Consider the following 27,325-nt stretch of genomic DNA (forward strand, 5'->3'; position numbering starts at 1 on the left):
CTTGTCAATCAGCTGATACCAAAACTGCTATTACAGTATGTTTTATTTTGAAGGCACTTCCGGATGGTCACATTACAACTTGATGCGTTTCTCCCTTTTCCATCCTAGTCCCCATAGGAACAGCTGACTCCACCTCCACCTAATAACAGGAAAAGCAGGACTCCTGTGGGCTTTTGTAGATGCTCACAACTGGTGGACTGTGTGTCAGAGTTTAAAAATAAAGAGGCCTCCTCCAGCCAGAGAGAAAAAAAAAAAAAAAGAAAAACACCAGCGCAGGTAAACAACTCAGTCTCAGGGGACGGTTCGCTGCTCTCATGCCCTAGAAAAAAACCTGAATCCTCAAACATCTGAACTAGGTTGAATCAGTGATAAACATGTTGGTGCAGCTCAGCAGATGATTGATTTTCTACACATTAAAGTCTGTTTCATATTGTCAAACTCCAAATCTGCACTAGTTTGACACATCTCAGCATGTGAGAAAATAAACAAGAGTATGAAAGTGGGTCACCCTGTCGCACAGAGACCAATTAGTGCACAGAGGTGAAGTCACTGGGATGACAGACTAAAGAGAAATAATGGAAACAATCAGTGCATCCTCAGAAGCCCAGAATCAGCAAGGTGTGACCCTGTGACATTAACCCAGTCTCACACACACATTGAGTTACCTTGTTAACAACAGCGTTGCTTTTATTACAAAAACAGACAGCATACATTAAACATTTTGCAAAGGGAATGCAAAGTTGTTAACAAAACCTAGCATTGTCCCTCATTTTGTCATTTTACTTTAAATTAAAAAAATGTACAAAAGTGCTTACATGGTGCAAATAAGAAGTAAAATGTCTATAAAAGAGGGTAAAGAAAAAAATGTACATTATATCCCAACGTCTAAAAATGCAGCAGAGCAGGAGAGATGCGACTATATTACATAGTAGTAAAATAACCCAAAGCTGCTCACAACCTGTTCACTAGGTAGTTAATCCTCTGGCAGCAGGGCTGCTGTCACTGTTTGTAAATCCAATATACCATATTACTCAACAGGAGGTTAATAAATATTGCTTAAATAACCCACAGGGCTCATGGGTTTCTTTAACTGATCTATTAATGTAAATACAGAGTTGAAAAATCTTTCAAGCCTAATGACGTTTGTCATGGGAAATGACTTTTACATACAATAAGAAAAAAAAAAAATCTCCCATACTTTGCTAATACAATCACACTTTTAATGGCACTTTTGTCAATAATACCTCTAGATAATTCAGTTACAACTCAGTCCACAGTACAGAGAAGTGAGGAAGTTGCTAAGTAGCAATGTTTGAGCTTTTATTATTTCCTCGATGCTCGTGACGAGCAGAGCTACGTGTTGCTGGTGTAAGGCTACTCATGAATCCAGACGGAAGAAGCTCCGCTTCTACTGATCCGACGATCCTGTGATCAGTAACATAAGCTCCCAAATAACGACTTAAACCAGACATTTCCCTTGACAGAGACCTGAGAAGTCTGGAGTTTCCTCCCAAAACTGGAACACCTTTTCCATCTTTCTGGGAACCTCCAGTCTCTGTCAGAGGATCAGTAACTGTTCTCATGACCTGCTAAAATGTAGAGGTTGCTCAGGGCTGTGGGGTTGTCTGTGGGTCGGCTCTCCAGAACCACCACCCTGCAAACGGAGCACAGCAACAGCAGTGAGAACGTTACACAGAGATATTAAATGAAACAACACAGATGAGAATGTCTGTTGTTGAAGTTGATCTGGCAATGATCTAGAAATGAACTAATCTACAAAGAAAGTTATCACTTTTTCCAGTTTATACTATAAACACACATTTATCTTATCTCATCTTCATTCTGGGACAGATGAGAGGTTTGACATCACTTTCATAACTGCAGCAGGTTTGGAGCTTAGCGTAAGAACTAAGGGGAAAACTTGGCGTGACTCTAAAAAGACAAATATTAAAACTGACAAATGATCAGACTAACTCATACACAAGCAGGAACGTAAAGCTCAACCTTTGTTTTTACACTGGTTGTTGTAGGGATGAACATGAAGTCAGCTGGGTAAAGTGTCACCAGCAGCTTCTAGAAATGTCATTTATTGATAAGGTGATTGACAGGAAACTTGCTAATAACTGAATCGCATCAATTATTAGCACTAACGACTTGCAACCATATAACTGCATCAGCTGGAGGACAGAGCGACACAGAAGTGCATGTTAAACGGCACGTTAATCGACAGGATGGCGTTGGATGCATCTTCGGATGTCGCCTGTCTCGTGGTGGTGACAGTTGAGTAGGGAAGGTAGAGTCCATACTGTCCGCTCCATCAGATGAAATTACAGAGGCATGGAGAGACACTCAAACCAAGCTGGCAGTGCCCGGGAGGTGGTGAATAAAACATGGATGAGCTGGGCAGGGAGAGGCTTTGCTCCAAAACCACAGGGAGCGCGGCTCCACCTGAGCTGCCGTGCTGGGACAGTCTCCTGGGCCGAGTGACTGGGTGTGTCTGTGTGAGTCTGCGTGAACTAAATCACATCCTGCTGTGTGTGCAGCTGACTGCAGCCACCACGACATCACACACAGCTGAAATAATCTGTCAGTTAATTGAATGACAGAAAGCTAATCTGCAATTTAGTGAACATATAACTTTAGATTTTCAAATGTGAGGTTTAAAATTAGTAATTAAAGATTTTTAGGGTTTGGATTGTTGGTTGGACAAAACAAGGGCAAGATGTGAGAGTGAGCTCTGAGAACAGGCTTTTTATTAGCTTGTGATATATTATGGGCTAATTACCTAATCACTGATTAAAATATAACTAAAAATAGTTAACCTATTAATCCAGGATGAAGATAATTTAAAACTCTACTAACATTTGTGGCTCGTCCTTCATGTCCCTGCCACCAGAACTACTGAGGCAACAGGCATCAAACAAAGACACATGAGAGAGAGTCATAATGTCATGGATGCATTCAGGGTCAGTCTGGGCTGGATCTATCAAGGACTAAAATACAGCAATAGAAAAACAGACTGAGGTCATCAGCACTGTGACAGCAGGTGGTTTGCTGGTCTCCAGGTTATAGGAAAACACAGTAAACCTGAGGACTGAAACAATCATAAGACGCGTTTTTAGGAAAATGGATAAATTAGAAAAGACACAGGGCCAGAGAAGAGACTGTTGTCGCTTGTAAATCAGTTTAGTTCTTTGCTTTTATAATGTGGAATGTTTTTAAGGCCTTAGGGATTTTTGTGTAACATGCGCTATTTATCACATCAGATCACTCATGCACCAATTTAGCTAAAGATGGAAATATCTCTGTACCAACCTGTCAGACCCCAGGAGGCGAAAGACTCTGCTTGGATCAGAAATCTCTTGGGTCACCTGGGAATGGAAAAACCCTGCTTTAATATGACAGCTGGTTTTTGTATGTTAGGAGTGCTGGTGGTGCAGAGGGAGCATGGAAAAGAATAATGAACCATAGTTACACATCTGCCTTGTATGACAGCACCTCCTCAGGGCCATGCAGGTAAATCCTCAGCAAGCATTGCACCTGTCTTAAACTGGGTGTGTTTTTACTGATCGAGCGTTGGATTTACACAAACTAAACATTTTAATCAGCTCCACAACTTTTAGGCTTACACTGCCCCCATCGACCATTCAATGAAGTTTATAAAATATAAAATGACCACAGTCAGGACAGTTTTGACAAGAGGTAGACCGCTGATCATTTCTACTGAGAGAGAGAAAGAAAATAAAACTATAGAGCTGCAGACGGGTGAGATAATGCAGACAGTGTTTTACCTATTCAAGCAGGTTTTGACCATATAATCCGCACTAACACTGTAGAGTTGCTTTAGTTTAAACTGAATAACAGAACTGCTTTAATGTTAAAATGTATTGCTATAAACCTTTAATGCATCACAAAACATCCCAAAATAACAACATATTTAGATGTTTAGTGGACGTCTCTGTAGGTTCGGACCTGTCTATCAAATTCAGAGACAGCAGGTTCCTGTCCTGCGTTTTAATTGTGGCGGGGGGAGCAACTGCAAATATTTGGCTCACGTATCAGGCCTTTAACAACACGTCATGTTTTTTTAACAGATTCTAAGTGACTGAGTGCTGGTTCTAGTCTCCCTGTGTATAATCCTGGGGCTCACCTATTCTAGTCACATCACCTGACAGTGGGAAAGACACGGACCCATTCAAAACACACTCTCTTGTTGACGTGACATGAAAACTTGTCGACAGATGTTGGATAGTCGGCAGGTGACACCTGCTACGTGTAAGTCCTTGGCCTTGGGAGAGATCTGATCTGTTTAAGCCTAAACGAGAACAAGATCTCGGGTGTTCAGAGGAGCTCCCGCCGAGGCAAGCACGGATCAGCAGGCCTGGCCCCTTTGAATGGCTTCGCTTTTGAGAGCAATCATAATGAGATAAAGGCTGAATTATTTAGTGCTACTCCCTGTTGTGTGACAGGTTTCGTTTATGATTGAGCATGAATTTTACATGGCTGCTGACATTTTAAAAATCCTTGCTATGGAGAACTGTCAAGCTGGGCTGGGCAAACGGACCTTCTGTTTCATCTGAGTGCTGCAGGACCACGTCTGACACAGTGAGCTTTTAAAGGGCGGCCCCAGTCACTATATCACGTTTCATAAAAACAGAATGCTTCACCTCCCTGTGATCTCTTGAACTTTTATTGCTGCTGAGAGCAACTCATGATCAGGTTAACATTGAATCCCTTCTTGAAAGGTGGACAAATTCATTACCTCGGCCTCACACAAAGACACTTTGTCTGGCTCCACGTGAGGGCTAATCTCCTGGGATCACCTACATCATGTGGCCGCACACACAAACCAACAGCACTCAGGGTCTTTGTTGATGGGAGCCAGAGGTGTTTGTTCATGTGTAGAACAAACAAGCTTGTATTCACGGGGGTGACACAAACTGCATTCAGACTTTTTACTCCGTAGCCACTGGAGACTCATGAAAAATGACACTGAAATGTTGCTATCGGTGCTGTTGAAGTATCAAAACTCTCTAAAAAGGGAGCATGTTTTAGGTTGCATGATAACTACACCATCAAATTCAGCTAGGAGCCTTTCTCCCAGCATACAGTTCCTGCTACAATGGAATTTTCACACACAAGGACAAAAACTGCCTGTATCAACACTATATGCCAAAAATGTGATGTGTGGCATTTGTTTTTAAATGTTTTGATATTGATCCAATTAAATGAGCAAAGAGAACCAGTGTTATCTTGTGGAAAAAAAAAAAAAAAAAAAAAACTATAAGCCTTACAGTGTACAAACATGAATATAGAAATATGTTTAACTGCAAGAATACCACGAAAGAAGCTTAATGAAAAGTATTAAAAGTTAAATTTACAGCTGTAGTGGGTAGAATATATTTTACCTCATTCGACTTGAAGCTCTTTCCCTGCATACCATGTTTCCAGAAGGCCAGGACGCTGTCCTGAAGGCACACTGTTTAACAGAGAGGACATCAAACATTGTTGACTGTGAGATGAACAAAGTATGTTTGTGCACTAAACAATTCTGTTTGTGTTTACAAAAAACACTTGCCTAAATTCAAAGCATCGTTGCTGGATAAAGTAAAAACCTTTCAGCAGATCTGTCAGACTGTCATACTGGAGGTTTTTTTAAGCATTTACCTTTTCATTTAGTAATTTCACTTTTGACACTGACATGAACTGTTCTTATTCTGCCTTGTTATTTCATCATCCAGATGTTGAAGTGACCTGTCTGAAAGCTTACCAACAGATCCGATGCAGAAGTCAAAGCTGAGCTCAGATGCCAGCTTTTTGTTGGACTTCAGTTTGCCATGGAGATTGACAATCTTCAAATTTTCTGGAAAAAATAAATGTCTATTTGAATGGTGTGGCAGAACATTTTTAGCTGTCTGATCTCGACTGTAAAAAACCCATTTTGGTTGGAAACTGCTAAAAAGAGATTGTACTTACTGTCCAAACACACCAACACTGTGTCTCTCTCCAGCTGGGTGACATGGATCGCGTCCACCTGCTGATTACCTATGAGAGGGAAAGGTACATCAGTAACATTGCCTATATACAGTATGATCTGTACATCAGTGCTACATATTTGTCTTACTTGCTCCCATTTCTGTGAACCAGGAGGAGCAAGAGTTGAGGTTGATGGTCTCAAAGTGGACCACCTGGCCTGGCTCCATGCCCTGGCTGATGGCCACACACACCAGAGGATACTCCTGCTCTGGGACCACCAGCATCTCAAACACCTTCAATGGGCTGGGAAGAGGGAAGTCGAAGTGCTGCCACAGAAAGGGAGAGTGCCAATAGTTGTGATGATTAATAAGGCCTAGAATTTATTTTTTTTTAGTTAAAGTTGTGATATGCTTACAAAAACATCTGTTACATGTACATTTTAAGTTTAAGAGCAAAAGAGTGATTTGAATTTTTAGTTTATTCAAGTTATATCATTTCTAGTTTCTTTGTACAGCTGTAATTTAAATATGAATCATACAATCAGACACAGCAGAACTCAGCAGTAAAATAAATACTCCTACTGGGGACATTTGTGGGGATACAGTAATATTTCAGACAGGACAGACAGTAGAGGACTGACCTTAATGAGCATAAACCTCTGCATGGGTTCATACCACTGCAGCAGGACAATCCCAGACTGCAATGCTCCACACAAGTACTTGTGGCCTGTGTATGGGTTTCTCACTGTTAAATATATAGGAAAACAATATTAAGATGTGAGACTGGGCTGAGTTACGTAACAATTTATATAAGAAGTATAAGAGACTGAAAATGTTTTTTCATTTATTACTTAGATTAATGCATAGCAGAAAAGCAATGTAAAGAAGGACTCGTCTATGAGCCAGATGTGTTTAATATGATGACAGTTTAATATGATGGAAGGGTGAGTAAATAAAACTCAGTAGGTGGGAGAGAAAGGCCACTCACCAATGCAGCACTTGTGACAACCTTTTGTGTCAGGGATCTTAGTTGTCAAGGCAAACCTCCTGTGGAGGAAAAACAGTCAAGCTGTTACAACCATAGCCCAAAAAAAAAAGAAAAAAAAAGCGGATGACGTCTGTAATCAGGGAACTTGGCCAGTGGTTCTCCTTTTTCTCCACCAACGCTGTCATTTGTCATGATGGTAGATGGTAAAGAACAAAAAGACTGCACAGTGTGAGTGTTGCAACAGGCTTTAAGTCAGGCAGGCAGAGTTGTGACCTTTTCACAAAAATGTCAAGGGTAATGCTGGTAAATTGTGCTGTCACATGCAGTATGAGACAAGATTGAGTCCAAAACCGCAGGTTTCTTGGTCTCACCTGGGTAAAATCTTGTCTGGGAAGCGATGAGTCTGGAACTGAGCAGCCAGGCCAGGTTTCTTCAGCTGCTCAAACAGCCCGATGAGATTGTGGGAATATAGCTGAAAGGTTTTCCCTGGAGCAGAACAAGATACAATCACTCATCAGTTTCCTCAGTAAAAGCAGTGGGTAATGTACTCATCTGAAATTTGAAGGCATAAATGTTTAATATTATAACTTTTTCTGGACATTTCTACATTTTCTGAATGAAACCCAGATCCCCTGACGCAGCCTTCACATGTAGAAAGGTTAGATGTGAACAGAGGTAAAAACAGAAGTGTGATGATGATATGAAGCATGATTACCTTCTGATGAAGCCAGTTAGTAGAATATCAAATCAAGCCAGGACAGAAGAGGATGGACAGTGTCCAAGGGAAGAGGGGAAGAGAACAGAGGTTAAGTATACCGAGAGATAAAACCGAAAGTAGAGCTCACTCTCTGTAATCCCATCCTCAAATGTCCAACTGAGAAAAGGCTTCGGTTCTTATAAGAGCCAACTGAAGACAGTTTGGCTTCAAATTATTTGAGTTTCTAACAAGTAGCACGCCTGATTAAATATATGATTCAGCTATATTCAGTCTTTGAGGCTATTATACATTACAACCTATAAAGATCAATATATGAGTAGTTCTTCAGCGCAACAGGCTGTACAGTTAAACGTGTCACTCATGATTCACTGTGCTACAAGGACACAACTCTTTCTGAGGCTCTCTGAAGGGAACAAAAGAAACCGGTAAATTAGGGCTGCAGATATGGAGTGACTGTGTTGCCCTCAGGGGCAGTCAAAAAACACAGGACAAAGAAGCAGCAGGTTATGACAGTGGCCGGTAGAGCAGGAGGCTGTGATAAGTCCATCACTTACCAGATAAAGACATCAGGTTGTTGTTGATAACATACAGCCACGTACACCTCCTTGGGAACAGCTAAATTAGGGAGTTAAAAAAAGACGGTACAATCACAATACAGTCGGCCATTTGTTCTGATTTGAGAGAGTAAGAAGGGGTGAATGCACATTAATTTCTATACTGAACGTTTGTTAAATTCCTCTCCTGAACTGGCGAATCATAGCTTAGCAGCTGCAATAAGACACGGCTGGCCAGTCGAGCTTTGGATGTCTCCACATGTTGATGACGTGTGCACAGGGTTGAAACTGTTTCCCAAAGGTTTTAAAGGTTCCTTTCTTGGCTTGTCAAAACCAAAAAGAAAACAGTGAAACTTAAAGGAATGGATTCATGATATGTTTTTTCTGTTCGGGCATAAGCTGCATCTTTCAGCATGTTTATTTAAGTAACTTATTACTTCCTGTAGTAACCAAGTGTTATGTGCAGGGTCAAAAAGAACATCAGTGACTAGCTATATTAGTTTTGGGTGGTATAGACAAATGCAGTCCAAGTTTACTGAGGGTGGTCAGTAAGTCATTCTTTTAAAAAATACTTGTTCTAATATGGGTTATTTCGATTGGTTTCACTTGCTGTTACCTGCTCCATTGTGGCTTCATGCAGCTCATTCAGATTTAGTGTATAGATGCCATCCTCTGTCCCAAAGATCAGGTACTGATCTAGGAGGAAAAAAAAAAACATAATTGTATTAGCTTTAAAAAAAAACATGCTAAATGCATTTGTGTATGGTGTTTCCTGCACAAAGCTGACACCTTTGGTGTCTGGATGAATCCATGACGTGGCACAGTTGATCTTCAGAGGACAGCCGTCAAACACTTTAGAGAAACATGCTCCCATCTGCAATGAAAAGCAGCACAGCTCAAAACAGGCAGCCTCAGGCTCAGTGACGCACTAAAATGTCAGCCAGGGTTTAATGAGTGGAACAGAGCAGAGGCAACGACAGAGCAAAAAGCTCTGTGGACCCCAAATATCTACACTTCAAAAACTCTGCACTTCAGAGTGTAACAGTGCCCATGAAACCAGGCCAGCAGGTCTGGACAATTCAGATGATAAACTCACCAGCACTTTAGGAGTGGGGGGCAGGCCATTAATAGCTGGTTTCTAAAGAGGAGCAGAATAAACAAAAAAATCATTAGATAATAGATGTAGATGCAGGACACAGACAAAGCAACAATTATTTTCAATTTTGCTGCCAAATTTAGCTCTTGTCTCAACACTGATTCAAAAATGTGTGTGTCCGGTCAAAATCAATTAAATGGTCTCAAATGAGTGGATTCCAAACTTCCAGTGTTTGGACCTTGCAAAGGAAAAACATATTTGAGGTTTTTAGTGGAAGGTCAGCCAACTTGTTGGTCAGCCACATGTAAAATACAGATTATAAGCTCACGTACATTTTGACAACAAAGCTGAAAATAAGCAGTGTGACATTCATGACATCTACATGTATTTTAACATACTGTGTTGTGAAATAGCTTTAAACTTACTGGGAATTCCTTTTTCTCTTTCCGGTGCTGCTGGCTGGGTAGTGGCTTGGGACTGCCTCCATTCACACTGCCATCTGAATCATCATCTATCATCAAAAACAAAACAGGCACATGAAAATTACATTAGATGTTAAAGTAATATGATACTGTAAAACACGCACCGACACATTTACATCAGGACCCCTTACCTTTACATTCAGGTTTATTGAGAGCTTGTAAAAATTAAATAGAATTCATTTAGACACTTGATTTTAAAAGGCAGACACCAGTGGAAGGCATTCATACACATGCATTTAGACCAAGTTAGGGGAAAAAAAACCAATAAAACATTAAGACTCACCAGGATCAGAGGCATGAGACAAAAGGCCTGGGCTGCTGACACTTGCAGAGAGGAAATCTGCAGACGAGTGCGCCACTTTGTTGCCTTGCTCAGGTGTGCTCTGTCTGCGAGCCGCCTGGCTCGGTTTGTTCTCTGAGTTAGCAAACCTCCGCACGGTCAGAGATCTCTCATCATTAAGGCCAAGCTCCTCTGATGAACTGTTGATGAACTGTGGCTAAGAAAATAATGGGGATAAGGAAGAGTGGAAAGACTTTGTGTTAATTCATAGCACTTTGCAGTATATAGCATTTTAACGTAAACACAAACCGCAAAAATCAACACAGTAAAAACATTTTAGAGTCTTAGCTCACACCTTCGGGGGCAGTGGAGGAGGAACCCCTGGCTTGAGAGTTGAACTGAAACAGAGGTATATATGCGGGTGTAAACAACAACAACTGATGTTTATGTATCCATTATAAAATTTTAACCTACTAAAATCACTTACATTTCTGCTTCGTTATCGAGACTTTGTAGATGAGCAACATGTCCCCTGAAGGAAACAAACACAATCATTAGTGGGAATAATACTAAACAATGCTCAGGAGGGGTGTTAATGATGCAAATGTTTATGGGAGATATATTTGTTTTCTTACTAAACTCTAGCTAACAACATGGGCAGTTGGATTGAAGTCCCAAAAATACATTTCTGGAACTGCATTAAAGTATTTTCTATTTTTAAACAAGAACCTTAAATATCTCTTGGGTCAATCACCACTTACTGTGTTGACTTTAGACTAAAGAAGAAAAAGACAGCATGCATTCAGCATAGTGCACAGTTTTGATCAACAACTATTACCATTCTACACATGGTGAATGAAGGGCGTCACAGAGGGTGATTTGTGGACATTGTGGGTGCTAAACCTCAAAGCTAAAAAAGGGTGGTGACCAAGCAAGAGGTGGAGGAGAGTACAAGACTACAGCACACACAGTAGTAGTGTTACCGTTGGAACAACTCATCCTCAACGCTTTTTAGAAGGCTCCTTCGAGGGACAAGACCAGACAGACCGACAGCCAAAAAAGGACAGAGAAGTGGAAGAAGAAAAACAGTCAAAGCAGAGGGACAAGTGAGAAGGATGAGGCCAAAGCAATATTTTGAACTGCAGAAGGGGAAGAATGGGCTCATGCACAAACACAGGTTAGTGAGGAAGCAGGTTAATAAAAAGAAAGTGAGGAGCATCCATAAGATAACCTCAATATCAACACCATGACTCTCTATCCTTAAACATGCTTTACGCAGTCTTTTCATCAAGTTTTAATGCACTGGTACACTACGTTACCACTAGGACTACTTTTTTTTTTTTTATTATTATTACAAACAGTCTCCAAAGGAGTAAAATAAAGACAGCAACATTTTAACCATGTGCCTGTTTCCTGTCTCTTCATTCATCTCCAGAAATGCATCCATCTAAATAAAAAGGGGCCAGTAAGAACAGGGCGACAGAGAGAGTGCGGGGCTAAACAGGAGCAGTTCCCATGACAACAGTTTCCATGACTTACCTGGTTGTTATTCCTCCCTCTGCAAAGGGACTCCAGGGGGAAGGGAAGTCATTCTCTTTACTCACATCCTGTAGAAAGTCACACATGAGCAAAAATAGAGTTTTTACATACTTGTATTCTTTAATTGGGATATATATATATATATTTTTTTCTTTTTGTACATGCACCTATAAATGTATTGATTACAGATAACTAGTAGATCTGATTAAACTGAATATGGTTATCACCATTTCAGAATGAGCCTCAGTTTCCTTTCGGAGTGGTGGTTCAAACTGGAGCTGGTCAACTGCGAATGACAAATTGTGGGGAGTTATTTTAATTTTCTTGTATAGAGCTCTACGCACTAGAGGGCACTAATGCCCAACACTTAACAGGCACAATGCCTGGGGAGTAGCACTCTTGTGTATTAGTACCAGAAGCCCACTCTTATGATGAAATATAACAATCAGTTGCTTCTATTAAACATACCTACCAAAACGCCACAGAGATCCTCCATTGATTTACTGTGCTACAATTTGGTCTGGAGCATGAAGGCAAGTTAGTCACCAAAGACAAACACAGATGACAACAGACACTAACCAGACCTGTTCACTTTGGGGAAAGAGAGAAAAAGAAATAGAAATAAATCATGGGAAAGCCTCCTCCTAGTTTAGATCTGAGGTCACATTCTGTCAAACAGTTGATATCCCCACATAATCAGCTTCTCATTACCAAACAAACGCTGTATTGTGTTGTTGTATTTTTAAGCTTTTTTTAGGGTGTTTTTCTGCTTAAGGTATGCTGATAATGTGGACATGCTACAGGACTTAGAACACACACAGTGCAGAGGTGAGTCACAAACAGCCTTATGAAAGCAACGTACAGGGAAACATTTGAGAAAGTCAGGTTGAGGAATCGGGTGCGAGACGCCTCAGTCAAACTTCCTTGTTAGAGCTACATAGTAATTTATTTCCTATCAGCCTAACAGGATTTGAAATGTCCCAGTGCCCTGATTTTTCAACCTTATTCAAGCTAAAACTGCAGCAAATGGCCACTACATTCAGAGGAACTCGTCTCATTAGTGCCCAATGTTTCCCTAACAAAATGGTCTGTTATGTGCTACATTATCCTATTTCTCAGGATATATTAGGAGTGAACTAAGGAGTTATACAAACACACACTGTCTCACTACACTGTCACTGACCTGCATCACCCCTGTGTACCACAGTGAAGCTAGGACTTGAGTATTGCCCTCCTTGGTCTGGCCCATTGTTTGCTTTATATAGGAGGGAAAGTCAAATGTGAGAAACACATAAAACTAAACAGGAAGTGCATTTCGTACAAACAAGAGCCGTACAAAAAGAGCACAAAACACACAAGCACAAACGTATCACTATATATATATATATAAATAAATATAAATATATATAAATATATATATCTACACAACAAGGACACATCTCAACACTGGCCTGTTGCTAAAAAGCCACAGCCTTGTGAGACCACAGGCACAACAGTGTTCAACCACCGTAATGAAGACAACACAAACACAAACAGCAACTTCCCTGAAGGGCTGCAAATCATCACAGATGATTAAGCTGGATCTTATACCAAATTTAGTAGCACTGCTGACTTAAACCTTAATAACCCTCTAGACAAGCTACTTCACATTACTCCTATAGCAAAAGATGAGGGACGGTTAACTTGCTACTTAAAAGAAGACATGTCACACGGTATAATGGGCTCCACTAAATCCACATTCTTCCACCATTCTTCCGTGAAACTATATTTATGCACACTACCACATGTTGTGGTCTGGAAAAGTGCCAGCTAGTTGTACAGGATTAGTGGCATGACCCTCAGATGAACAGCCAGAAAGGCTGACTGACACATCGGCCAATGACAGATCAGAATCATGGCAGGGGGCTGATCTAAGGCCTTTTCTTCACTTACAGTTTATCTCTGAACGTGTTCTCTCAGCTCTGGCATGTTTGTTGGTGGAGCGGATGGTGTGTCTCACTGCAGAGAGAGGCTGAAACCAAGAGTAAAAGAGATTTTACGATAAGTAAATAGGTTTTAACTGTGTGACAACAGAGCACAATTATTACACATCTGGAGAAAATATCTATCTATAACCTGTAGAACAAATTCTGAAACTTCGACATTATATTAAAGCAGATCTGAGAACTTTTGTACTGCATCTTGTGCATCGTCACATTATTATGCATAACAGTGGCTGTTTGTTTGCAACAAGCTCCATTGCTAGCAGTAAATAGCCTTCAGGGTTTTTTCATTCATCATGGCCAAGACAGTGCTACTGCTGTCAGGGGGAGAAAAACACAATGGTCTTTTAAAAGGCACTGGTACCACCTCTTTGGCTGCCACAAAGATGTGAGGCTCATTCCAGTTGGAATAGTAATGATAATTTAGAGAATCAAGAAGAGGGGGAAGGGAAATTTCAGGGGAGCATGACAACGCATTTCAGCAAACCTCACCTTTCCTTGCCAAAAACATGGTGTGCTAATATTTATATTCACTGCTGTGCTAATATTTACATTTGCAACAGATAGTTTTACTAAAACAAGCTAAAAACAAATGAAGCAAACATTTTATATAGTTAGGTATACCTTTTAAATATTTTTCCATGCATGTGTATCTTAGTTTACTGCATTGCATGTAGGTCTTCAATTTAGCTTTCAATTTCTAAAAGCAAAGGGTATTATTGAGGTGTACTGGCAAAAGAATCACACACTACCTCAAGGTCATCATCGTCCAACTCACTATACTGCTGGTGGTTTTCTGGATTGTTCATCTTATCCAGGAGCTCGACAGCAAGCCTCCTTGTCAAGCCTGTCTGAGCCACAAACACATGCTGCAAGAAACAAGAATTGTAATTTATTATAAACCTGTGCACAGTTTAAGAATAAGACATTTTATGTGACATCCCTTATCTGACATATAAGGTCCATCAAACTAAGTGCAGAATCATAACCTGTCAAGGGAAAGACTTACATCCTAGTTTCATTGTTGCAAAGTAATTACATCAGGTGCCAAGACTATTAGGCTGGGACACCTGTCCTCAGAGACAGGTGCCATTCCTCTTCTTCTTCAATGAGCTGAGGAACACTAGTTATTTAGGTTAAAAGCTTTAACAAATAAATATATAATGACTGAACCTTGAACACCAGTTCTGAGCCAGAGACTGACTATAAGTCAAACAGCTACAAATTCAGCCAGGCCACACAGAAGCTCAGTGGGCCAACTGAGATCCTGCTGAATCTGGTCAGAATAAAATCTTCTACTTGATTTGCAAAAGCAAAACAAATTATACACATTTCTAACAACAATAAAAAAGATTAATCTGCAAAGCTCAAAAACTGCAATGCATTTCTTTGTTTTGAACAGTGCAATCTCTTGGAAATGTGACATCATCTACCTAACTCCTTAGGACAACAACAAGAATGATTACCGATAGAAGCTTTTCTGCAGTGGGCCTCTTCTTGGGGTTCTTTGTCAGAGACATTTTAACAAAGTTATGAAAGGCAGTGGACCTGAGGGACAAGATGAAAGACAAAACTATTTTGTAATTACAGTGTTGTAAAATTAAGTACAAAATCTTATACTCCTAACCCAGAAAAATACTGTGAATATTATGAGACATTCACCATTTGTTTTTGTCTTTTAGCTTGGGTGGCTGGAAGCTACTCTTTGACATCAAAAACAAGGCCCTAGGGAAGACAAAAGAACAAGCAGTAATCATTTGACTAAAACAGGATGACCATTCAAGTAATTAAAATATGTGCTGAAAATTTACACAAATGCAGGAAACAGCAGAAGAATCGTTTGAGGAAGCTCTGACTGATCATTTTTGAGCACAACAGACCTCATTGGGTGCAGGTCAAACATCGGAGGCTGTAGCTCAGCAAGCTCTATGGATGTAATGCCAACAGCCCAGATATCACACAACTGGTTATAGCCACCATTCTTCTCCACTGCTGCTACTTCTGGAGCCATCCTAGACACATTTAAGACAAAATAACAAAGAAAGCTTGGTTAGGGTTTCCATGAGGTGACGACCAAAACTGATTCTAATGATGAGAAACTCTACTGATCCTTATACCGACCCCCTGTTTGTTTTCAGAGGCCATGGTTAGAGAGTAACAGTGGCCCTGGTGCTGGTAGATTCAGAGTACTTCTCATTTCAGCTAACCTGGTAATTTGAACTTCTATTTGTCAATTGAAGCATCTGTCGAACCACAAGTACACTGTGTCATCTTAAACTAGATTCTGTTTGATAAAATGTGGTGATACAGACCAAAACTATTTCATCAATGCTTTGACTAAAAAAAAAAAAAAAAAAAAAAAGCCATTCATGGTTTCTATTCACCAAAGCATGTTAAAGGGTCAACAGCTTGTTACGTGACAGTGACACACTCACCAATAAGGTGTTCCAATGAAGGACTTTCTTTTGGCAATGGTGGCTGTTATTTTGGCTGCAACTCCAAAATCAGCTGTAACAAGGATTGACAGGGCTTTTCAGATTATGTAATCCAGAAACACCTGAATGCTACTGAGGAGTTCAAGTTCAAGAATTAAGATGCTAAAGAGCAACTCACCTAACTTCACATCTCCGTTGTCTGTTAGAAGTATGTTGGCACCCTGTTAAAAAGTCCCACCAATATTTAATTGACAAAATACATTGAAGAGACCATAATAATATTTTAGTACCATGAAACCAAGGCATAAAATGTTGATCTGAGATAATACTGTTTGCAAACTGATTGATAAGAACATGCTAACTTTGTGTCAAACTTCCTCAGTAACATCTGGTTTGGCTGGAGCAATAACTGCTCAGGTATGTTACAGTGGTATCACAGCTTTTTGACACTTCTACAGATAGAGTTTCTGTCAGCTATGACTGACAGTCTCTGGTGGCATCCTGCAGCGAGAGCAGAGGAAGTACAGGAAGTGCTTGCTGTGTAGAGCAGAGTAAAGATAATAGGTCCAGCCCTGACCTTCTTTGATAACACATGAAGCTGAGGCTCCAGTCTATGTGCATGAACCAGACATGGTTGAGGTCAACCTCAAAACTGCAGTAAGTAACACCCTTGGTCACATGCTTCAGGGTGAGTACAATGCTTTTTTCTGTGACTTTACTTTATAGTTTTGCAGGACAGTTGTTTTTTTCTCCACTCCTCCTCCTCTAAATAAGAATAATAAGAAACTAAATAAACAACTAAGAAATGATGATACCTTGATGTCCCGGTGCATCTTGCCCTTGCTGTGCAGATATCCCAAACCCTGTTAAACAATTTATTTAGTGGGAATCCAATCAAATGACTAAAGTTTAAATACTTAAAAATAATTTTCAAAAGTGCCATTACCTGCAAAGTTTCTCTGCTGACATAGGCAATCTGAAGCTCTGAGAGAGGTCCTGTAACTAAGAACACAAAGGCACAAATTGATTGTACATGTGCACAGTATTAAAACTATTTTATGACTGCATCTGAAAAATAAACTTCACCATGATAGATATCCTGCAGAGATCCTCCACCACAATACTCCATACATATCCAAAGCTTTTCCCGACTGAAAAAAAAAAAAAAAAAAAAAAAACATTGTTAGGTGTTACTTTGCCAGCAGCTAAGGAGATGAATATTTTGATTGCACAAACATTTGACATAGATTTCTTGTTTAATGAGGTAAGTGAAAGTAAATTATCCATCCTTCCTGAAATAACTTCACATATTAACATTTTCCAATATATATGTCCATAAATAATAATATTTGCTATTACTCAGAGGAACAAAAGCAAGAGGTGAATGGTAATGTAAATGATTAACATATCTAAGAAAAGCACGGTTGGTAGAAAACAATGTTCTGATACAAAGCTAAAAAGGCTAATGTGATAAATCTGTGACATTTGTCCAGAGGCAATGATAATATCCACTGCCCCAGATTCCCAATCACACCTCTTTTTTTTCTGTTTCTATCTTTTTTTTTACATCTTGGAAATTATATTAGGACAGGAAGCAGGTCTGAAAGGAAATCTGAACTTCCCATAATAAAGCTGTGGTTATTCTGATAGAATTAAGCGGCTTTAATAGTAATTAATGCATGATGAGCTGCTCATTAATGTTTTACAGAAACCATTTGTTCTCTGTGTGGTGAGACTGTATAAGACAAACCTGCTGTGATAAGACGTGCATCTTTTTGGACTAATTGCCATATAAAAAGGATCATAGGCTCATGTCCCAGTTAAACCTGCTGGAAGTCTGAGGCAGTGGTGGGTGGACTAGCCCTGCTTCCTCCCAGATAGCAGCCACAAAACATAGGCTCCATTAAAACATCAGAGCTGCATCCTGGCACTGACGGGCCTAGTCAGCACCAATCAGCCTAAGAGCCTGATTCATACACACAGGTGTGACTAAGTATTTAAACATGTCATGTGAGTTTCAGGCAGTGGCTCATAAAAGTCTTCCGACAGTAACACATGTTCCACAAATGTTACACCTTGAACTGGCTGCGAACGATGGGAAAGTATAAAATGACAAAACAGGAGTATTTTAAAACAGGCCCTACCAGAGGTAGCTCCCAAAGTAGGCCACAATATTGTGGTGCATGCATTCCTTCACCATGAAGATTTCCTGCTGTATGATGGAAAAGTCATCCCCTGGAAACAGAGGGAAAAGACACATGGATAAAAAAAATTCTATTTTTATTTTCTGTACAGGAAATTGTTTCATTTCAAAATGAAGCATTTTACATTTGAACACAAACATTGTGATGCACCTACACTATAAAACTGCTGTCTCTTTACACTCGAACTTATATTGAATTTGAAACTTTAGGTTTTAGAAAACAATGAAATCTTTCCATTTGATTTGCCAAACTTAAAAAAAAAAAAAAAACAAAACAAATCTTCCAATATATCCCTGTCACCATAGGGTTTCACATTTCATCTCAGTGTAAACACGGCAAATTTAGACCAGCCAATAACAACTGAACCTTGTATTTTTGTTTAATCTCTTATATGGGCTAATAGTGAGGTGACTTTCCACTTCAGCAAAACATTCTAACATATCTGACCAGTAGGAAGTAGGAAGACTAAAGTATGTTAGCCCAGCTGCTCCCAATTGTGCTGAGATATGGTGCTGGAATACATTAACAGGGGTTTAGGATCTAACAGACTGCCAGCTTCAGTGCTCTATCAACAGACTGCCATCACAGGCAACAGTCCAGTTTAAGGCCTTTTGATTGACACAACCTCAGCCAAAAACACTGAAAGCAAAACAGGCTGCACATTATTTGAGGTGGAAGTTTCTGTCAACAAAGCAATTTTTCTTTTTTCTGCAGCACATCAGTTTTGCTCACTAAGTCACATGTAAACAAAGGGTTTTTCATCGCTGATTTCTATTACAAAGGAAAAAATAAATAAATCAGGTGGCTGACAAGACTCAAGACGCAACTACCACCAACTGTGGCCTGAGGAGCAAAAGTAGGTCTTGACCTAAATCTTACCAAAGTGCCCAGCTCCAGAAACTGAACCAGCAAGGCAATAAGGTATTACTGGGGCAGATCAAGACATATATGAACATATAACTGCAGATACCTGGTGGGCCTCAGAAGTTCTTTTTCCAAGCACATCAACAGTTTGTGCTCATTTATTCAACTGCTGTATAGCATAACGAGCAGTTCTGTTTTCAATTTGTCTGGTAGGGGTGAGGCTCTCTCATGTGAGTGTCTGAATAAAAGCCTGGCTGGAATGTACATGCATAACTACCAAACTGATAAACAAAAACAAGCAAATTTCCATAAACTGTAAACCCAGCAGCTACTAATTTTAGCACTGAGTGACATCACATGACTAGTGTAAAGCAAAGAACCACCATGTTTACCTTCATACATTGCAGGTAAACATGAAACAGGACATTTCGTTTTATCAGATTCATCAGATCAAGGCCTCGATCCTGGAGAGGAGCCATGACACAGACTATTTTTTAAAAAAGCCCTAAGATGCTGAATGTGCAGAAAGAAATATGAGTCGTGTATGAGGAGAAGTATGACTGACGTTTATAATAAAACCTACTGGTGTGACGTGAACTGAGGTATTGTTATTATTATACAACTTCAAAAAACTTCCACTTCGGATCCTCCTTTCTGCCTCAGCATCCTGTCACAATCCAGTCCCATGCTTGAGGCATGGCCTCAGTAATAAATTCACATGAGTCTATTTGTATTTCTTATTTAACAGGCTGACTACATCTGTAACATGAATAGTCAAACTACGATACATCAAAAAGACTTCATATTATTTAAGGTCATCCATGTAAAATTGAAGTTAAATTCTTTGTCTTGTCTGTCTCAGAGAAACTGGGGCTTTACAGTTCGATTGATCTTTTTTCCACATTACAAAATAGGACAAGAAAATGACAGTTTGCGACACTAGTTTATATTACAGCATAATTTCAGTGTTATTCCATTTAGAGTTAAGTCACATTAAGAACTACTGTTGATCACAGACATTTTCAAATATATCTGTTGACAGAGAGCAAAAGGTATGAGCAATCACAAAAATTTCAGTTTGGCCCCCCCCCCCACAATCTTCTCTTCTTGGTGACTTGAGACCTAAGACTGTAGCCACTTCCTCACAGACGGAGAGCTTCCTCTGCTCGCTTCATATGTACATATCTGTGCACATCACCTCATGTTTCAGTGCATTGTATAAAAGTTAGGTCAATGTTAAGGTTTGACCAATCTTACAATAAGATAATGTCATAAAATAACATCTTTGAAAAATTAAACACAAATGTCTAATCAAGCTTCATCTATGTAAATTGCCTTGAGATAATTTTTATTGTGATTTAGTGCTATACAAATAAATTTTAATTGAACTGAATGGTATGTGCTGCAAAGTTGCTGAGAGGTAATAAAGACGTAATAAACATGAGTTTATGTGCAGAATTCAGAGGCATTGTTGCACACCCTTATGAAAACTGACAATAGGCTGGTGACAATTTCTCACAGGAAGGAACAGGAACCAAAAAAGAAACTGTCATAAGTACAACAGTGGGACGCAATAATGCTGGGTACCAAAAGTTTGTACATTGCAACTGATCAGATAAACCTGCTCTGTGTGTTACAGCCCCTGCAGGCAGAGCACTTCACCACTCCTGTCCCTGTCTTGATACAGGGCAGTGGCATTCCTCCTGGTCAAACCTGTTTGAATCTATTCTCCACCCAAAGCTCCTGAACTCGAGCTCAGAAAGGAGTGACTCCTCAAACAGGGCCATAAAGAAGAGTGTGTTCTGCTTTAACATTGTGACTCAGGTTCAGCTAATCCTTGTTTCATCTCAGAGATAAAGCAAACATGAATAGAGCAATGATGAATGTGAGGCAGAACATGCAACATGTACATAATCTCTGGACATTTTTGACTCATATCTGTCCAATGAAACACCAACACTGCTCTAAACCGGTTTTTCAGATTATCTTAAATCTTTCACTAGCCCCATTTTCATGAATTTCCTATTAATTACCTCTCCACTCTTCCTTGATCTTTTCCCTGTTAAACTTCTGAGATTGTCAAATTTAGGAACCATCCCAATTATGATACATTTCAAACAGTGAGCTTTAGTTGTAGCTTGTTGACAAACAAATTACTATCAGCAGGTCTTGGGAGACCACAGGCAAAGCAGCTGACAGTTGGTTTTCCTGCAAATGTTTGCCTGTTGAACTCAACTGAAAATATTACATTTTGACAAATGACTCTCATTAGCTTCAGCTCACAATGGCTGCATCACACTTACAGTATCACTAGGTATCAGTAACTTGAGTAAGCAGTAAGCGTATGACTTAGCTCACATTAAGCTGGTGTCATATTTTCCTCCTTGGCTTTGCTGCTGTGTGTGTACTTGTACTATCGTATCTCTGTTTCCATCAGAGTGAGGACATTTTGGCTCGTCGTCACATTTTCAGACACCTCTTTAACAGCTGGCACTTAGCTTTAGGTTTGAGGTTAGAAGTAAGCTTAAGTTAGGGTTTGGCTAATGGTTGAGGTTGGGTATTTAGTTGTGATGGTTAAGGCTAGTGAAAGAACCAGCCTTTAAAATCTCTAGGTTAATAATTTTGGGTCGTCTTCTTTGGCTGATCTCAACAAATGACAAAAAACGTGGCCTTTCTTGCAAATTGCAGCTAAGTCTTTTGATCTTCAACTTCACTTCACACACACACACACACTCACATGGACACAAATCCGGGAGGGGGAAAAAATGACAGAAGCACAGATTATCTTGAGTTTGTGGACTGAACACTGGACAAAATGACAACTGAAAACACATGTACAACAGAATAACTTCAGACATAAAGACTAGTCTCACATCCTCTCACCTCAGGCCTTACACCAGCAGTGACATGAAGAATGAGAAGAGAAAACACACAGAAGTGAATCTCTTCCTTCACAGCCTGGTAATCATTTTAGCTCTGTCTGGCTGCTGGTGAAACTAAGCCCTCTTCATAATCTCACTAATCTGGATCTCACTAACTCAGTCATCAGGTCATCACCAACACAGGCCCCAAAGTCGGGGACAGTCAGCCGTGTTTGCCTTTCTCGCTTCATAAACTCAGTCTGGTTTATAGATTTATAGATTGCAGGGCACAGGGTATCTAGAACCTAAAGATTGTCATGTTACATCAAAAAAATATGTAAAGTAGTACTGGGACTATAAACACATAAATATCTGCTGTTGTAAGTATTGGCACCACACAACAATATTTTTTTGTTTCTTTAGCACTTTTTCTACATTCCATTCTAACCCTGGAAAATGACAGAATTATTTCCCAGACTTCTACTCATTTTTCATCTCTGACAAAAAAAAAGAAAAGAAAAGAAAGAAAACAGCATCTTTTCTCTTTACTGATGAGAAAACCTGAGATAAAATAATGATCACTCTTACCTGGTTCTAACTTTATGATCTTCACAGCAGCAAGCTCCCCAGTTTGTATGTTTCGAGCCTGAAAGTCACAACATCACAACTGTGAGCAGGATTAAACATATTAACTCAAATTAATCCAAACTATAAACATTATAACACTTAATAAATATCAGAATTATCAGAAAATAGTCAACCTTTAACTAGTCTAGCCTGATTAATTGTGACATGGATAAGGGTTTTCATCATCTAGAAAGGAAAAATCAGAAACTTTTGCGAGTTTTAAGCCTCTCAGAGTCAAAGTGATCAGCCAATGGAAAAAATAATATTGGAAACAACTATGATTATTTATTTAGGCAATTTTTCAAGCAAGTATAATCCCTAGTTCCCTATAACTCTTACTTTTCTTCTATATAATAAAATAAGTAATATTGTGGGGTTTTTAGAGTAATAAATGTAACTGTAGCAACTCTGTTAACAACTCTGACAATTCAATAATAGATTCTCTAGTAGCGCCCTGATGACTGGTTCCCTCTACTTTATTTCCATAATAAGCCAAGTAATGTCAAACCAAAAGTCTTTCTAAACAATCATCCCCAGAGGTCATTAGGTCAACACAAAGGCAGTGTTTAGTCACCAGGCGAGGTTGAACACTGTCTACTATGACTACAAATCTTTAAATATCTCTGCTGTACATCACTTGTGATTTAGTCAGTCTAAGAGACACAGTTTTTGTTCATTCATTTTATTTCTATTTGTTTATGCGTTACCAGCTTTAAAATGTGACATTTTATCATGCCAACAACTTGATTTGAATGTACAGAAATACAAACAATTACTCATTACTCATTTGTGAAGTTTCTTTTTCAAAGTAGGTTGCACTGACCTCAAAATTAGGGTCAAGATGGGATACCACCTAATCTGGGGGAGTGAAGTGATGGAATGAGCAGCTAAACAACTGTAAACCATAAAATCCTCCAGCATGGCCACATTTCAACACTGGGAATGTGCTGTTGTTTTGCACGTACAAAAAATAACCCAGACAAAAACATAACAGAAAACAACTTAATAATCATAAAACGGGACTGTTGTTCTGCTGTGTGGGCCTGTGCTACAGCAGACACGTTCAGCTTTGAGACTTTTAAAATGTGTTTTTTCAGCTGTGACTAAGATCAATCACGATGTGAGGCTGTGAGACCACAGGTGTGCCTTGATTTCTACAGAGATCTAAGGTAATTGTAGTGAAAACGTGAAAAGTTTCCCTGAAATAAGCACATATTTGTTTGCAACCAACTTTTAACCACGTCAACAAAGTTGTTGCACACTCTAAAGGCTCACTGATGTGTAATATTGTTCAAGAAATGGTACCTTGCAGGATTCTTCGGTTCCTTATTTAACATTTGTTGTGACACACACACCAACAGAAACAGCTTTTATCAATACGCAATCTCCTACAGTACTGCAGAGACAACATTACTGCCCTCCCATGCAGCAGACCAAACTTCAAACATTTGCCTAAAATATTTTTCTGGCGCAAACAAGTCCTAAAATCTTACTCCCAGCCTAATGTCTAGTAAGACACACATTAAGGCATATTATAACAATAAAATGCCCTGGGAGCCAAGGGTATGGCATCATGAAGATAAATTGACTAGTATGACAAGTAGTAAACAAGAGCAAAAGTATGTGACTCCCAAAATAATATAATCTGATGTAATAAATCATTCAAAGTGAGGAATGCTGTGCCCATTAAAATGAGCACAGCAGGCTGAAGGAGGAGTTCTCCCAATTTGAGGGGTTTCCACTGTCAGTGCAGTGCAGAAACACACCCACAGTGAAACGCATGTTTAGACAGGGGCCTGATCGTATTTCAGCCTATTGCAGCCCTCAGCCTGGAAGCTCTGGGAGAATACCAGGCGCAGCATTCCACCAGTGGCTTGTCTGGGGGCGGGGGGTTGGCCAAAGTAGCTTTGTATGGAGAGGGGCCATGACAGGCTGCCTCAACTATCACACCTCATTTCTTTGTCTGTGGCAGATGGATAAACAAGAAACCTCTCCAGAGAAACACACCTCACTATGGCCTAGAAAAAGTGGGAAAACTGGATAAATAATCTTGTTTGGCCAGACAGTTTCTGCATAGACATCATTCAAGTTTTATTATGACACTAAGTTGTTGGGGCAATACATGAATATGGCCATGCTGGAGGACTTTATGGTTTACAGTTGCTATCTCTGAACTCCATAAAATGCTAATGAAGGATTTACAATCATTCCTGAGTTATGATAACACTCACTAATTCAGCCACAAAGCAATACTGTTTTATGACTGTATAGAATGGAATAAACTAACTGAAACATTTGTGGCACAGTCTAAAAATTGAAAAGCTATTGTAAGCCAGAGGTGTACTCTTCTTTACAACAGACTCCAACGGTGCTCTTTTAGGCAGTACGGCGTGTTCGAGTCTTGATTGACTAGTGATGTATACATTTTATGGTTTGAGTGACCCAGTTTCCCCTCAAGTATTTTAAAAAACTAAACTAACTAAAAAACTAAACTAAAGGGCATCTAAAGACAACACATAAATAGAGTAGATGAATTCTTCCTTCAATTTTCACAGAAGTTACAGAGACAGTAAATGCTGTAGCTGATAGTCTGGCAGAATCACCTGTGATTGTTATAAAGTTCAATTTATAGTCTTGGCCTAACAATTAGTTACACATTTTAATCTAAGTATTTATTTTCAATAATTGACAGTAAGTTAATATCAATTTTGGAGAACGGCTACTGATGTTGTAATAAGTAATTTAATACTGCTGCTTTAGATGAAGAATGTATGGCATTATCTTCGTTATAGAAAGAGACCTGGATAACATGGATAAGTATGTACAAGCATTCATTGCTCATTTCATTTAACCTGAAAAGTCAAACATGCTCAGGAAATTGTTTCAGTTAACCACAATGCAGCACATAAAAGCAATAAAAAAGGTGTATCACAATATTACTAATATCAATAACAACAGCACAGGTGCAGCTTCTGTTTCATTATTGATTAATCTGTAGATTTTAATGCCAAAAAATATCCATCGAAGTTATCTAGGGCTCAAGGTGACACCTTCAAATCACTTGTTTGTTCAACCACCAGTCCAAAACTCAAAGATATTTCACTTATTATGATATATGACTAGAAAAACTAGCAAAGCTCAACGTTTGAGAATCTTCAACTGAACAACTATTCTGGAAGTTTACATGGAAAATTACACGTTTCTTCTCCTTACTGACTTTTTACTGTTATTGCAAGAAACTACTTTAATGGATGCAGAATTTGGCCCTTACACATCAGCTACTATCAAATGTGTTCTCCACATGTTACAGCTTACAAAACAAAAAACTCCCTGTTTTAAATTAGTTGATCAGTCATGTGATGGTTTCCCAGCTAATGACAGGCAGTGGGAACCGGTAACACCACTGTACCTTGTACACGTCTCCATATGTGCCACTTCCCACCCTCTGGACGAGCTCAAAGTCATGCTGAGGGTTTCTCCTCTGGATTTCACCACTTGGCCGGGGAAACGCATCCATGGTAGCTTGAGCCTGACGTTGCTTTACATTCACTTGGCCTGATCAAATCTGGTGCTGGTTTGACGAAGCAAAACTCCTTAGCAGAAGTTAATCACTGTTACTCAGACGGTTCTTCTCCGTGCCCCATATCCTGACACAGACACAAGAAAGGTTTTGGAACAAAGTGTTAAAACACGTTTAACACAACATTTGCATGAAACAGTAACAGCAATCTGACAGACATTTATTCTGTGGAAAACAAAAGATGAGACTGTTTCGACAACATTTTGTGACATAGCGTAGCATCTGACAGTCAGTACTAACTCTGGTATTAAATTGAACTTAAACCAGCTCTCAAAGTTTCATAATGAAACACGTAACAAACCAGCGACCTAAAAAAATAACATTAATTTGTGTGTTACGCTGCCAGGAACACTGGTCATTCCAGCAATTAGCCAGAGCCAGGCTACATTAATGTGAGTGAGTTAGGGGCTTAGCGTCAAAGGAGCTAATGCTAACTAGCAAACGTTAACTTAGCTTCACCGCTAGTTATAACTTCACCAGTGCCTACCTTTTACAGTATAAACACCGCGGATGAGTACGTCTTGCATTTTAAAACTTTTCTTAGCTTTCAGTTGTACGATGGCGTCGAATAATCGCACAAAAAGAAGAGCGGCCCCCTTTGTTATCGAGGAAACGGTAATAAACTTTAGCGGGTCTCTCCTTCAGCTCAACCGCAGCACAGACGTTACAGTCGGGTCGAGTCTCCCCAAGAATGTCAGCGTTAAAATTACCCGCTGACATGTCATTTCCCCCCGGTGGCAGATTTAGAGACGCATCAGACTAATCTGTAGAACTTTAACGGTGAACTACCAAAATAATGTCAAATATTATTCTAAATTCTACTCCAAAAACCACCTCGAAAAAGCAGCGGTATGCTAATCTCTGTGGAGTGGCAGTAACTGGATCCTTATGGTGCATTCAGGAACTCCACGTAAAATCTATGCACGCTATAAAAAAAAGTTCGTGCAGTACAAAATAAACGCCTGAACCTACAGGCACAAACAAGTATTTAGTGAAGATAAAAACTATTTCCAGATTTTTCGATGGCTCTTCCCATGTTTGAGTTCCTGGGTACTTAGTTCCCCTCACTACTCCACCCTTTGTACCACAAATCGTATTTATGACTGTTCACGAAGGCATCAAGTGGTCTAATGGTTGTGT

The 27,325-nt window shown here is 39.6% G+C and overlaps 1 protein-coding gene across 5 annotated transcripts; it reads right to left on the minus strand.

The window, feature by feature from the left end:
- Positions 1–656: 656 nt before the first annotated feature.
- On the minus strand, positions 657–27,236 carry map4k5 (mitogen-activated protein kinase kinase kinase kinase 5). 5 transcript variants are annotated; one of them, XM_026299002.2, is made up of 35 exons: positions 27,020–27,235; positions 26,015–26,252; positions 22,567–22,624; positions 18,194–18,284; positions 17,136–17,200; positions 16,996–17,051; positions 16,865–16,912; positions 16,228–16,270; positions 16,050–16,122; positions 15,495–15,626; positions 15,277–15,339; positions 15,081–15,162; positions 14,367–14,483; positions 13,565–13,643; positions 12,816–12,887; positions 11,860–11,918; positions 11,633–11,700; positions 10,581–10,625; positions 10,449–10,491; positions 10,097–10,310; positions 9,757–9,842; positions 9,332–9,373; positions 9,025–9,109; positions 8,852–8,931; positions 8,236–8,296; positions 7,679–7,681; positions 7,335–7,449; positions 6,964–7,022; positions 6,617–6,720; positions 6,125–6,302; positions 5,977–6,045; positions 5,771–5,863; positions 5,409–5,479; positions 3,316–3,371; positions 657–1,654 (listed from the first exon to the last, which is right to left on the minus strand). In XM_026299002.2, exons 2-35 carry the CDS (start codon positions 26,120–26,122, stop codon positions 1,567–1,569), a joined length of 2,706 nt encoding a protein of 901 aa, XP_026154787.1. In that variant the 5' UTR covers positions 26,123–26,252; positions 27,020–27,235; the 3' UTR covers positions 657–1,566. The 5 variants fall into 5 exon arrangements, with proteins under 5 accessions (XP_026154787.1, XP_026154779.1, XP_026154795.1 ...); XM_026298994.2 differs by having other exon boundaries at positions 26,673–27,235; XM_026299010.1 differs by lacking the exon at positions 7,679–7,681 and having other exon boundaries at positions 26,673–27,236.
- Positions 27,237–27,325: the final 89 nt, after the last annotated feature.

This window comes from Mastacembelus armatus, chromosome 22, assembly GCF_900324485.2.
Source record: "Mastacembelus armatus chromosome 22, fMasArm1.2, whole genome shotgun sequence".
Taxonomy (NCBI): Eukaryota; Metazoa; Chordata; class Actinopteri; order Synbranchiformes; family Mastacembelidae; genus Mastacembelus; species Mastacembelus armatus.